Source organism: Acipenser ruthenus, chromosome 9 (assembly GCF_902713425.1).
Source record: "Acipenser ruthenus chromosome 9, fAciRut3.2 maternal haplotype, whole genome shotgun sequence".
Lineage (NCBI taxonomy): Eukaryota > Metazoa > Chordata > Actinopteri > Acipenseriformes > Acipenseridae > Acipenser > Acipenser ruthenus.
Window position 1 is genome coordinate 22,231,618 of NC_081197.1, and position 14,539 is coordinate 22,246,156.

General features: G+C 36.9%; 1 protein-coding gene across 1 annotated transcript in view; it reads right to left on the minus strand.

The window, feature by feature from the left end:
• Positions 1–14,539, minus strand: part of LOC117405861 (nucleolar pre-ribosomal-associated protein 1-like) — a 61,467-nt gene that overhangs the window by 5,202 nt on the left and 41,726 nt on the right. Inside the window, exons 19-34 of the mRNA XM_034009292.3 lie at positions 13,718–13,914; positions 12,869–13,090; positions 12,543–12,722; positions 10,434–11,289; positions 8,885–9,089; positions 8,236–8,422; positions 7,697–7,755; positions 7,148–7,338; positions 6,132–6,242; positions 5,984–6,047; positions 5,172–5,340; positions 4,263–4,365; positions 3,691–3,851; positions 3,242–3,353; positions 1,319–1,425; positions 225–368 (exon numbers count right to left, since the gene is read on the minus strand). Of these exons, the coding sequence (XP_033865183.3) occupies positions 225–368; positions 1,319–1,425; positions 3,242–3,353; positions 3,691–3,851; positions 4,263–4,365; positions 5,172–5,340; positions 5,984–6,047; positions 6,132–6,242; positions 7,148–7,338; positions 7,697–7,755; positions 8,236–8,422; positions 8,885–9,089; positions 10,434–11,289; positions 12,543–12,722; positions 12,869–13,090; positions 13,718–13,914 (3,068 nt within the window). The remainder of the gene's footprint in view (positions 1–224; positions 369–1,318; positions 1,426–3,241; positions 3,354–3,690; positions 3,852–4,262; positions 4,366–5,171; positions 5,341–5,983; positions 6,048–6,131; positions 6,243–7,147; positions 7,339–7,696; positions 7,756–8,235; positions 8,423–8,884; positions 9,090–10,433; positions 11,290–12,542; positions 12,723–12,868; positions 13,091–13,717; positions 13,915–14,539) is intronic.

Sequence of the window (14,539 nt, forward strand, 5' to 3'; positions counted from 1 at the left end):
AGTCTAGGTGGTTCAGTATGCCTGGGTTTAAATCCATCTGTCACAAGTGAAATGACTTTGGTGGTCTTTGCTTTAGTTCACATAACAAAATCAGTCTCTGCTTAACAGAGGCCGAGGACTGAATAGCAGGGGTTATTGAAGTCAGGACTGAGCTGTTCTTTCAGAGGGGGGGCTTTTGCTCAGATGTTGGTAGTGCATTAAATGTTGTTTGGAACGGAACTCACCTGAGCAGACTCTTCACAAAGAGGGCTACTGAAGAATGCTAAGAGGACGTGGAAAATTCCCTGATGATTATACAGCTTGTAGCAATCCTTGTCTTTTAATCCTTCTGTCAGCAGAGCAAGAACCCAGTTACGCTCCATTTTGTGCTGACAAAAAATAAAAAAAAGACAAAGCATAACATAGGGCATTTAGATAAAGCAATAGCACACACTTGTCCCACTGCCAGCTATACCAGTGAGGATTTTGATTTTGTTACAGCTCTTCAGCAGAGCACTATTGAACATAGACAGTATCTGATAGGAGTATTTGAAGAAACACCCAACTGTAATACATGGTATTGGCAGCCCCTTCCACATCATGATTTGGAGATAAAGGGGGTACAATAACAGCAGTAAACTCCAATGTTCTGTTTAAACTTAGGCATTTATTGATTGTGTCAAATCATATTTGCTATCTGACTTGCAAATAAAAAAACAGTGAAATACAGAAAGCAGTGAATTATGGAATTAAAAGTCATGTATTGTATATTGTACAATTTACTGTCAGCATAGTCTAACCAAGAATAAACCAAATTATTATAATGGAATAGTATTGTATACTCAAATGAACTGATAATACAAACACATGACAACTTAACTAGAAATGTGAAAAAAAATGAAGAATCACAGTGTAATAATTTCAGAGGAGTGGCATCTCTGATAGAACAGTTTGTTAACATGACGCAAAATGCATCTGTGTTCTTGATATGACCAGTGGTTGAATCAATGTGGCAAGTGGTAAACGGCTATTTACCATTTGTAAAGCCAGTATCTCGAAGTGTGTGGTGTGCATCATATATATGGCCAGAGGGCAAGTGAAACGATTTCCTGGACAAGAATGGTAACTTAGTTGATACAATTATAGAATACAGCTGTGTACCAAATACTAAGACAGTAACTCAGAAGTTCTCTGTTTAGCATACTATATATATATATATATATATATATATATATATATATATATATATATATATATACCCTGCAAACATGAATCCAGAACCTAAAATGGCCACTGAAATATGGGGCTTTAATAACTTTAAATATCTTCAATTAATTACCTCCAAATCAAAACTGTAAAAGAGCTTAAAGAATCCAGGGACTTTTTTCAGATCCAAATATTGATGGGAGAGAAGAAACTTGTTGACTATCTGATACATGTGTTCCTCTAGGAAAGAAAAAGAAGAATATTAAGATTATTTCAATTTAACAGACTAAAACAAAATCTAGGTGGAGAGGTAATGGAAAGCCTAAGTTCGTGAGCTTATAGAAACTATAAAGATGAATGATTTGACTACACAAGAAAGACAAACTTTTGTCACAGAGTTTACTTATATATCCAATGATAATAAAAGAATAATCTCGAAACATTGGAGGATATAGGAATATGAGCTTCAACTTCAGCCTTTAGTTACCTCTCCACCTACATGTTGTTTTAGATGTGTTAGGAATATTAAGGACGCGTTAGTCGCTTCTATGTATAAATCCATCTAATGACAATTGGCTTACTAAAACAGTACATGGTAATGTTCGGTGTGGACGATGTGTTCATTATTCTCACTTGCACAATACCAAATATTTTTCATCACCCACACTCTGGTCGTAAATACATAATACAAGGTTTTATCAATTGTAATACAACCCATGTGGTATATATGCTTAAATGTCTCTCAGTCTCTGAGAGAGGTGGTAATACAATTAATCTGCTAATGAGCATAGCGTCATTCTGGATTTATACTTTAAAATCTATGGAACCACATGGACTTAATGAAACATTAGATCTCAATCCATATCTCTAAAAAATGTTATGTTTAAAAAATGTGATCATTAATCTTTGAATCTTCAGGTGTCCGGGGTTGAGAATCACATTCTAATGTCTTCCAATCTTTAGTATTGAATAACTGTGTTTAAGTTAACAATGCAATATGATCTGTATAGCAGAATATATGGCTGCATTCTAAAGAGTTTTAATATATTAGTGTTTGAGTTTATTGTACAAGTTCCTTCCTTATGGAAAATTAGACAGACCATGTTAGTCATACAGACTAGTGTGTTTCCACACGGAGGTAATACAGCATATACAACACTTCATTGGGCATGCACCGGTACATTTCAGAGCACATGTGAGGGTACATGCGCGAGTCTTTTTGGCTCAGAGAGATGCTTGAGAACAGTGATTTTGGACATAGCAGTGTGGCATTATGCAGATGTTTGGGCGCATTGGGATACAATGGCCAAATACATTCTGAACAGCAAGGTGGGATAGTTTGTTTTATTTTTCATGTAGTGCTGTTGTACCCTTTAAAACCTTGAGTGTGTGAGAGTGCGATTCTTTTAGCGCTAGTACGGTAGATTAGCGCGTTGCAACGATACACACTTTAGGCCTCTACATTTGCGTTAGACAAGCCAAATCATAAGTAGGCCTGTTGTATTCACGATTTCTTGATTTAAAAAATATTTTAAATCTATTAAATCTACCGATTACCTTTTTTTGTTTCAAAGCATGTTGTGTTTGGATTATATGGCAATGTTATATAAAAAGAAGCTGAATTTAGTACGATTGTTAAACTAGTCAGGATTTGTAAGATTAATTCAAATGTTTTGCTTTTAATGTTAACAGTAATGAACAACCACAGATCAGATAGAAATTACTTCTGTTAAAATATAGTATTTTTTTATTATTATTATTACAATGTTAAAGAGACATCTGATGCGGACGCACACATATTCTTTTCAGTTGTTAAACTCCAGCCCTTTGTATTTTTTTTTATAATTTGAATATAAGTTGTACCTTTTTGTTTAACTATTATGCACAATAGTGTTTTTAGTTATTGGATCGTCTGTTAAAGAAAAAAAAGTTATTTATTTTGACAAATAAAACGACAATGCATCGATTACCATTGATAAATGTCTCTACGATAATCGAGTACGAAATTAGGGTGCCGATTTCACCACTAATATCTATATATCTCAATGCAACCCACCTGGTTTCAGCATTTGTTGGGCAACTTTGGTAATGTACATTGCCATTGAGAACGTTAACCTGAGATTTTGTTGCTTAATACCATTCTTCACTGCGTCCATCAGACAGAGCAACTGGAAGAAAAAAAAAATAAACACGCATGAACGTAGCAATGACTAGATCCAAGTGTACCTGTTTACTGTTCTACTGCAATACATTCAGCTTCTTCAGTTCACCGCGCTGACTCAGGAGCGGCAAAGACGAACATATGCTGTCTCATTCTATTCTTTACACATCAACCAATTTCTGACATACATGTACATAGGAAAGAAAGCTTGTATCAACATTAGTTTTGCTTTTTGCAAATACTTCTGACAACTGTCTAAGACAAAAAATAAGAAATTTGCAACACAGGGTTACAGCATCATCAATGCACTGGCAATGCAATGAAATCTGGGAACATTGCCTTACCTGTCTTTTCTCTCTGAAGCGGGCACCCTCTAGGTGAAGGTAGAAAGATCCCAGGACTTGATATGCTGCTGCTCTTACTTTAGGATCATAACTGCTAAGAGCTGCTACAGTCACTCCCAAAGCATTCATGTCCACAAACTTGTAACAGTCTACCACTGACTCTGTGAACAGAAATGTTCAGAAACACACTATGTGAAACATAAGCTTTTAAACACTTAATCTAATGGATACAAGTAAAACCCACATGAAAATGTTCAAATGTTAATGACACAAAAGGCAAAAAAAACCCCCAAAAAACACTGTGGACAAACTTCAGCATATACAGCTATTTACAAACACAACCCTATACATACAAAGATGCAGCTTCTTCCTACTAACCAACTAACTAACTAATTAACTAACCAACTAACTAACTAATTAACTAACTATCTGCACTCAGTACTAAAAGTAAAAACCTGTTATGAAACTCAAATTAGATCAGTTAATAAAATCTATAAAAACAGAAGAATTATTGAAGAGATTATATATGATATATGCTTAAACCAAGATTTACTTTTATGTACAAGCTTTACCTGGTTTGACCAGTGCACTAAAGAGTGTCAACAAAAAACAGGGGTCATAGAGAGCGTCCAGGTCCTTTATACGGTCATCCTTAAAGAGCATGTCTTTCCCTTCCTGAAACAGACAAGTTGTCATTTTCACTTTGCAACATAATGTACAAATCATGCTGTCAGTTGGAAAGAACATATTTAACCTTTTCAAAAGTACATATATCTTTGGATATGTGTAAAGGTCAGGAATATTAAAAAGAGACTGCCATGACCATCCTAATTGTTGTAATTCAATTCCTATGTTATTGCAGATAACTTGTCTGAAAACATTACATTCAAGTTGTATATCCATACCACTTCATCAAAACACTGTTCTCTGTTCGTCATAGTGCAAATACAATAACTCTGGTTCCCTGAAATAGAAATGTAACCATTAACCTTCAAGGTTGCTGCATCCATGACTGCAGCAGGCTTGAAGGAAAAATGACGGTGAGTTCTGTGTGTGCAGTCCTTTATACCGTCGGAGGCGGACATGACTGTGTCACAGAGCCTCGGCTGAGCAGCTTTGTTATACCTTATTCAGGTTTCGGGTCTTAAAAAGAGGTTAATACCCATTCGGTAATGGTTACATTTCGTACTTGAAAGGGAATACCAGTTTATACTGTAGGTACAGTTGAGGGCTGTGCATCTGCAGGGTCTTCACAGTAAGATATGATTTATGGTACAGTAATCTAAATCGCAAAAAAAATCTTAATTAAAATGTTTTTTTTCCTGAGCTACAAGTCATGTGTAACCTCCTACTGCTGCATGGAGTAGCAGGAGCGTGCCTGTTTAGGTCACTTGGTGTCATTACAACAAAAATGGACTATAAAAATGCAAGATAATACAATTGTGAAAATTTCAAGCTCGAAGGAAAATAATATACACTACCTCAGGAATGATGCGTCGGTGCTGAGGAAAATGCAGTATAGTGTGAAGCATTTTTTCCCTGTTGAGCAAGGCCAAGATCTCCTCTGTACTGGGCTGCTGCCAGAGGGACTTCCCCAAGCTCTTCCTGGCCTTGTGATGTTCCACTGCCGCTGGCCCCCACAATAGCAGTCTGGGAAGCAAACGGTATAGCATTGCACAACATGTTTACGGTATCATATTAGAAAATATCTTTAATAGTGAGAGCAAATAAAACACAATCAAAGAATATGTATTATTAAAAGGAAACAAAAATACACTGGTGTGGTGCTGACAAAAAAATGAGAGCCTATCATACTGTAAAACTGTCTATAGGGCAGAGAGCCTCGTGGCATTAACAGCATAATAAAAATGTATAACTGGAGGAGCCTGCAACTTGAAGCTGTTCTGGAGGATGCATGTCCATTTCTGAACCATTCAACCATTCCTCTTATTCCTCCAAGGAATGAGGAACAAAAGTAATTTCAGCGGACTTGGCTACTATCGGGCTTCTATCAAAGTCTGTCACTAAAAAAATTATTAAAAATGTGGAGATGTGGGGTACAGCACAGATACACAAACATGTGTTCTACATCACTGGTGTTTATATTTCTCATCCTGCTTGCTGTTTAGAGGCATAAGTACAGTGCTGAAGCCCTCCTGTAAGGGTACACGCCTCTCTCTTGCATGTACTTTCCTGATCAAATCAGTTACATAAACACTTTTTTTCTCCAGACATGTTGTCACACTTGAAGTTACACTTTCTTGAACTGGCATGCTTACTGATTTCTGCTTACCTAAATTCAGCCAGGCTGACATTGTTTCTTTCATACTCCTGAAGAAGCAGTAACAATTTCTGGTCTGCAAAGTGAAGATAAGGTATTTTCATTATCATCATACTGGCTTAAATGACCAAAATTAACAACTGATAAAAATCGCACTGACCTGTGGTATTTAAAGTTGCTCCATAAGCCCCCAAAAGAACAGCAAAATGGTTACTTTCGCAAACAGAAGCACAGTTCTTTACCAGTGTAAGCAATACATCCACCAGTGCATCTGCAATTTACCAACAGGACAACAAACAATGATTCAATACACAGCAGACTCAACCGAGGTAAGTAAAATTGGGGTAGCTGTGGCAACGGCAAACAAAATTAATTTCTCATTAGATTTTTCTATAGGATCACTGCCTAACAATGTATTTGCACCTATAAAATACTGAAGAAGAGAACTGAAGAATCAGCAAGTTTACTTCGCAGTTGCACTGTGTGTTGAGCTGCACATGCAGATTACTAAAACCAGGGCTTGAATTTAATTTGTGTGTGCTGGGGGGATTTCACCCCTATGCTCCAGCCAATGGGGTGGGATTCCAAAATTTTAGGGGGAGAATGGCAAAAAAAGGCACTTTTGCATATAAAAAACGATATATTTTTGTACTGCATCATCATTCACACTAGTGTTGCTTCAGGGAAGGTGCTTCTCTTTTTAACCAGTGGTCCATTTCATCTTTCATGCCGCGTTGTTTTTTTTCAAAGTTATAAATAAAAGCAACTCCCTTAAATACTGTGTGTGTCGTCCCCCCCCCCCAATACTGTTTACTTTGCTCTTGCTGCAACAGACAGAGTCTTGACGGCTTCTACAAAAACAAACAATGTTTAAAGATGACCGTACTGAAAGCTGCAAATATGCAGGAGCAACTTGGAAAATGCGCTATTCCCACGACCCTGCGCTGAAATTCAAGCCCTGAAAACACAAGTGAACAACTGACAGGTTCAGTAGTTGAGAATGTTTTGGTTCAAATTGCTTTTTTTCTTCAAGGCAATGTGCCCTTAGACTGACCACACAGACTGTCCTATGTGATTCAGCATGTTACAAACGCTGCGTCTGATTGGTCGAACAAGAAAAGCTACTGTATTACTGGCCCTGGGGAGAAAAAGTTTAAAGCAGTGGCTTTTTTGTACCTTTTGATTGAGGATTCACATCCTGCTCTTCTACAGTCTTCAACATAGTTGGCAGAAACAAGGAATGGTTCATTATCATCATATGTATCATGGGTAAGGGCACTAAATCTTTTGGAGTGTCATCAGATTTATACAGCAGGGTCAACAGACTGTTGAGCACTTCCAGAAAAGCTGGATCTCTGTAGCGGTACCTAGGATTTAAAAAAATATATATTGTTTGTCAGAACAGTATAGTTAAAAAAAGCACCCCCCACAGAGAGAATGACACTGTTATAAAAATGTCTCTCTGTGTTAAGAGTACCAATTCAATTGCATGTAAGATGTGTACAATGTGCAAAAACAGTAGAGGTGACATCCAAAAATCACATCCCATTTAACATTTGTATTTAACTCCAAAAGGATTTCAATTTAGCATGTAATGCACCCATATGGGTACATTATTTGTTCTGGATTCTGATCTTTGCTATATGTTGAACAGCAGCAAGGACCTGTATGGTCTGCATGGTATTTACCATCTGCTTGATAAGAATTCCAAAAATATTGACTTACTTAAGACCTGACTTCACAAAATTATTCCAGTCCCCTGCAGTAACTTTACCAAAAGAAAGCTGCAACAACAATACAATTGTAAAGTATTAGAACAAAAAATATATAATAAAAAAAGTAAATTAAAGCTTACAAAAATCAGACGAAAAAACATGTATGTACAATTTTAGGAGAGGGCTGTTTCGAAGAGTTTTTTGTCTACACACCACTTGGTTGGATAGCTGCTGCTGCTACTGCACATACAGTGGTCGTGGAAAATATTATTGCACTTACAAAGTTCTGCCTCACAATGGTAAGCCTTGTAATCATTGTGGAATAAATAGTTATAATTAATTAGGATATACTTGCCAACTGTATGCATGTGTATTGGACCAGGATTACAATTTTATGAACTAAAAACTAAATGGTATCTACACAAGACACAAAGTCCTGCTTGTGACATAAATCAATGCTAAAGTTGATTAAAATGACCCTGGTCAAAACAAAAAAGGAAGCTATCCATGTTTTTGTTTAAAAATATATTGCAATATGTGCAGTGTTACCACTAATTCCTGAAGCCTGAGCAGCATATCTTTCTCCTTCTCTTTCATTTCTTCCTCTTGCTCTTTTCTGCTGGAGTAAGAATTAATCAGCCACTTGGTAGAGGCAGTCAGCAAGGATTTCTTCCAGATAGCCTGGTCTTCCTGATAGGTGTCAAGTCTCTTGGAAACACAGTCGACCAACTGCCACCTGTAAAACACCAACAAAGGATCCATATACGACCTAACATCTAAACCAAACAGGTGCCGGTTAAAAAGTACTGACAAATACAACACCTGTGAAGGAGACTGCAAATATGTTTGTACATTGCTAGTCTACCCTAGTCACGGACATTATGCATATTATTCACTCACTCTCCAGGGTTTTACAGGAAGAACAATATTAGAGAAAAATATTGGAGGTTACCTTAAAAACTATTTTATCTTAAGAATTTCAAAGTGTCAAAGTCATATTAATAAATATATTTGATAAATAGTAACCATAAAATGTTGTGTAATCAATTTATCTTTATTACGCAAGAACATGCTTAAATGCAGAAACATTTGTTTAAAATTACTCAGACCATCTACCATACAACTGAGAAACACAATGGGATGTATTTATAAAAGAACAACTGAAAGGATGGGCAAAATATTTGCTGGAGTTATTTACCTTTCGTAGTTTTCTGTTTTTTCTAAGAGTGCGGGTAGTTGACTGATGACATCAGCTAAATCTTGCAAGGACACTGAAAACTGGATCAGACTGCAGACAACTTCCAGCTGCAGTGGCAGTCCATTGGCAACAGCATCAGACAGCACACTGTTGACTAGTTTCTTCAAGAAGGCTTCTTTGAGTACAGTTATTACCAGGGTACGCACTAAAAAACACGAAAAAGAGGTTTGGGAAGAGGGGTAACAATCAGTGTAAGCATTATGCGAAAATGCATTGGTGGTAAAATTACATTCTATACAGTAATGTGATCACATTTAAATATCCACACACATTTTTTTTAAATCTGTAATTAGAACAAATCTGTTTATCAATGCAGTGATGCTCTTAAACGCTGACACCCTGTTTTGTAAAGAAAAATACCAAGGGATAAATAATATCTAAATTAAATAGACAACTTATGGGCTGCAAGTACCGGTACTGTAGTTGGTTGAATTCAATCCAAACTCTGCAATCAATAAATTAGAATTGTATTTGTGTAAAAGAAAAATAAATAAATAAATAAATAAATAAATGTAAATGTTATTAACAACCCGAAGTAAGACTGGCTCCTGTGCAGTTTCAGTAAGTTTCAAAATGTTATTTCCCCTCCAAATGTGAGTCTAAATACAAATTTTATATTGTCCATGTATTCAGCTGTAGTGAAATAACTGTACCGGCCTGTTTTGATTAAATTAGCTTAAGTTAGAATTCTAACTGCAAGAAAAATCCTTAAGTTTTGTGCAAGTTCCATAATGAATTACACCCACCCCTCATTATATCGCCCCTCGCTATACTGCGAATTCGGATATATCGCGATCCTGGAGGCTCCCCATTTTTACTGTCTAACTGAGTATGCCTTAGCTGCAACATACATAGGCACTTAGAATTACTGTTTGTTTTATTTCGTACTGCACATCACAAACAACAATATACAAAACAATTAAAAACAAAGCATTAATATCGTACTGTTATCATATACACATGTATTGCACAATAACACAAAGTAAATTAAATACCTACTTGCTGAAGAGGTTTTTATTTTAGCCAACAAGGCAGCAATGCACTAGCAAAAGCCACAAGGCAGTGACGTCAGCTCCCTAGCAACAAACCTCCTATGTTGTTGGGAATGGACTATTTCAATGCAGCAGGTTTGTGCATTTGAGAAAGGAGAGGAAGTTAATTTAATTATTTGAAAGGAGAAAGGCGACATTAATTGGAGACTGAAGTTGATGAGAAGCAATTACCCTCCGCTGTACAAATTAAAACAGTGTGCTGCTTTTTATAAGAAAAAGCAGAAAAAGCAGGATGCGTAGAGGATTTATACTGGACTCTGATGCCCCCGATAAAACGAGGGAGTGGTTGTACATTATTTATTTGTTAGCCTATTTGTTTTCGATATATAGCTGATTTATATTGGATCCCGACACCCGCGATATATCGAGTGGGTGGTGTAATCATATTTAGTTGTGTTACAGTCACTCTCACCAGTATGTAATATGCAGATCATTACCATATTTTGGCCTTGTGATGTCTTCTTGGCTTCCATATTTCAGATACACATTGACGAGTGAAAGAAAGGCCTCCAAATTGTTACTGAGAAGCTTCTTCCTTCCAGGTTTCAAGCACCACATCTCAAACTGTAACATATGAATTCTACAGTGCTGGATCAGGAAGGCTGCAATCGACTGACAGGTTTCAGTCATGTGACTGAGGCAGTAAATAAGCACGTCTGTTTGGATGAGCTGTGCATAGACAGGGTCTCTCTGCAAAGCCTGAAGAATAACCTTATCCAACTCTTTACTAGTGCAGGACTGCAGCAAGCTACCGACAACTTTAAACTGTTCACTTGATAAAAACAAGATCTCATTCCGACTGGACTGCTGACAGTTTTCAGTTAAGACCTGAACCAAAGTTAGTCCATATATGCTAAGCTTCTTCACAGTTTCGTCTTCATGGTCTGCAACAGTCAAATTATCTTCTGGTAACATCAGCATGGATGACACAACTTCTTTTAGCTGATTGGCCTCCATATAAGGGTGAAGTGCCTCAAGCCCTTCCATTGGCTGAGACTTCTTACCAGGGATCCTTTTATTTCGACCACCAGACTTTCCAGCTGCCAATTCTTTCAAAACACTCTTTTCTATAGCGCTCATGTATTTTGATATTAAATCAAGGTGACCTAGACGTTGCAGTACAGGGGCGCTTAACTTCAGTAGCCTTAGGATTTCAGAATTTAACTGTGAAGAAAGCAGTCTGATGCTGACAGGGTTCAGGTTGTGCGGTGGTGGTGTCTCCAGCTCCATAGACATAAACCACTGGTCCAGGGTAGGGTGCTTAAAAATGGATGCAAGCATATCTACCAGCTCCTAAAAGGAGAAAAAGCACATTTAGTTCTGAACAAAATCCACTGGCACATAGTGTAATGCAGGACTCCCTCAAGCCCTGCACCCATTCCAGGTTTTTTTTTTTTTTTTTTTTAATAGGAGTTTGAACAACCAGGCCTCAGCTAAAAAAGTTCTGATCTGATCAAACTTATGACATGAGTCTGAAGGTTTACTAATAGGAGTTCATGCATCTATAAGAGCATTTACGTTAACTGGCAAATACCCATCAGAGACGATTTTAAAAGCTTGTTGACGATCAGAGACTGAAGCCGCCCGTCAGTTTGACTGGCAGCAAAAGGTCTGGAAAAGGCAGCTAGAAACATTGACTGACACCAACAAGAGCGAATGAGTGTGCCTCTTGTGCGCCTCTAGACTACACCCTTTAAAAGGCACAGGCAATCGAATGAGTGAGTTATTCAGCAGTTTCTGGGCACTTGAGTTAAGCTCCCCTGTAAGATATTGACCTAGATGTAATATGGCTGCCACACGCACACACACGCTTGTTAACAAAGCAAGTCACCGATAGGCCGATTCAGTCCACATCCCCTCCTTTTGTTCCTCCTGGAGGAGAGGATATTTTCATTTTGTTTTCATCCATGATTGTGATTGACTGCCTTGTGTGTTCATTGAAATGAAGGCAGAAACCAAGTGCAGGATTTTTGTATGTTTTTTTACATGTTCTCTTTATCCTAGATATATCAGTCTAGTCTTATGTAAGTTTGCAAACCTTCCTATCTTTTCAGTACAAAATACTTTAATTTACGCTATTATACCTATAGTTTTAAGTTACGCTAAGAACTATTGTGTAAAATGTTTGATTTCGAAATTCTAAAGCAAAATATGATTATTAAATAAGTATTTCAACAACTTTTGAAAACAAATTGTCATAAACTATTTATTTTTTCATTTTCTGCTAAATTTAAAAAAATAAAAATAAAAAAGGCTTTTTTTCCCCCCACACAGGCCTATTTCTTTCTCTATAGCTATGTGTGTGTGTGTGTGTGTATGTATGTGTATATGTGTATATGGGTATATGTACGTGTATGTGTATGTGTATATGTGTATGTCAGCCATATTATATCATAGATAAATATCAGATGCATTTTACTTTTATTCTACAAATATGAAATCTGTATCTCAAACAGATTTCCTCTTACAGGGAAGCTTAACTCAAGCATTAATTGGCAAGAGCTAAGAGGACAGAGAGCAAACATAAACATATTAGGGAAATATACCTCTTCTTTGTCAGATTGTCCCACAGTAAGATAATCACAGTCCATGAAGAGATCCAGTTCCTCCTGGGCACTTGCAGTACTAGATTCAGGGGGTTCCTCTGAATATTCAAGTCTGTGTATTAGTGATCTCAGCAGGTTCATATAGAAGCCTAGCAAAGCAACTCCAGTGCTTTTTGTGAACTGCAAAATTAAATTTAAATCATGTTGGTGGGATTTTAACATGCATGCTGCTTTTAAATGTTACATTTATCCAGATAAATGTTACTAAACTTGGTATTCACACAAGAAACATGACTATTTGCTTTACTCAAAAACGATGCACTTACTTTTTTAAAGTTGTCTACACATGTTTTTATGTAGAGCATAATATGTTTGATTGCCACTGGTAAATCATTATGTTTAAGTGTAGAAACAGCTTCTCCTAAAACATCCTTAAACTGGTCTTGCAACAAACAGTTAGCATCTTTGCCATGGGCATTCTTCAACAAGCAGGAAAATGAGCCATGGGGGGGAGGAAGATTGGAAGCAGATGCCCCAGACTCCTTAAACTGGATACAAAGAAAATGCATTATTGGTAACGATGCAACAGTAAAATTGAACGCCCCACTTCCTTCTATAGCAGGGGTGCCCAATCCTGGTCCTGGAGGGCCGATGCCCTGGTTTTTGTTCCAACTGTACACTAAATTGCTTAATTGGACCAACTAAGCTTCTAATAAGTGCTTGACAATTCTGCAACCTTTAGCATACTTATTAGCAAGAATTACTGGACATTAAAATCTTACAAAAGTCACTTTTGTGGATATAAGCAACTTAATTTTAAGGGTGGTAAGGGTATGGATTAATTTACCTAGCTATCTGTTACCAGCTAACTGTATCATTAGGATCCTTTAATACCCAACGTTTAGAGACCACTCTGCTACAAGGATCCAGACAAGCACGAGGAGATGAATCTTAACTGCTATATTGTTAATATCCTATAGTAATGCAAGATCTCTATACTAAAAGAATCAAGTCTTCAAAATGAATGGCTTATTTCTATTCAAACTTCCTTATACAGTATAGGACTAAATAAACACCGAACCACAACAGCAACACTACTGGACTGTGCAAACTGCTCTAGTCTCTAAATATCTGATCCCTTCTAAAACCACTGTGCTTTATAAACTATTTCCTACCAGTGTTTCCTTTGCTTGTGCAGGTATCCAGTGGCTGTAATAGTGATAGAACTTCACAACAGACACAGTTTTAGCTTTGGACTCTGACGAATCAATTTCTTTGTCATAGAGCTGAATGGTCAAGCACAGGGGGAGAGGATCATGTTGTGTGTGCAGGATGTCAGTCAGGACGGAGATGATATACTCAAGAACAACATCTGGAAAATAAAACACAAAAAGACATAGTTCAGAAAAAGAGAACAAAATATTGTTATTCATATTTTCCTACAACATGTTTCTATCAAAATGGCAACAAATAAACCTGGCACACTCTTTTGATCTCTAAAACCAAATATGATTATTTTGATTAATTGATTATTCTCATTTAACCCTTTGCAGTCCTTTGTCAGACCTGGTTGCATTGCAATAATCCTGTTTCAGTCTGATGTCCCATTTCAAACCTGCATTAACAGGTCATGTGTCGGCTCTGAGCGGAGAAAGCCGACAGAGGGTGTTCCCCAATCGTCTCTGATCGGAAATAAGGCGGAACCAGCCGAGTACCTCTTCAAAAGTTTTTTTGCAATCTTCCCATCATATAAATATTTAAAAAAATATATGTATATATAAAAACTTGTTTTTGGTTGAAAAAATTGGTATAAAATGTTCTTTCCTCAGAGTATCACTTTGATTACACCGTGTAACACTTTTTTTTTTTTTTGGTTCCTGGGTAGTAAGTGTTATTTCCTAATTGCTTATGCCTCAAAAGTATAGAAAATGGCTATTCCCCACAAACTTTGCTTTTGTGATCAGGACAGTGATATTTTGAAATTTACCTATTTTCCA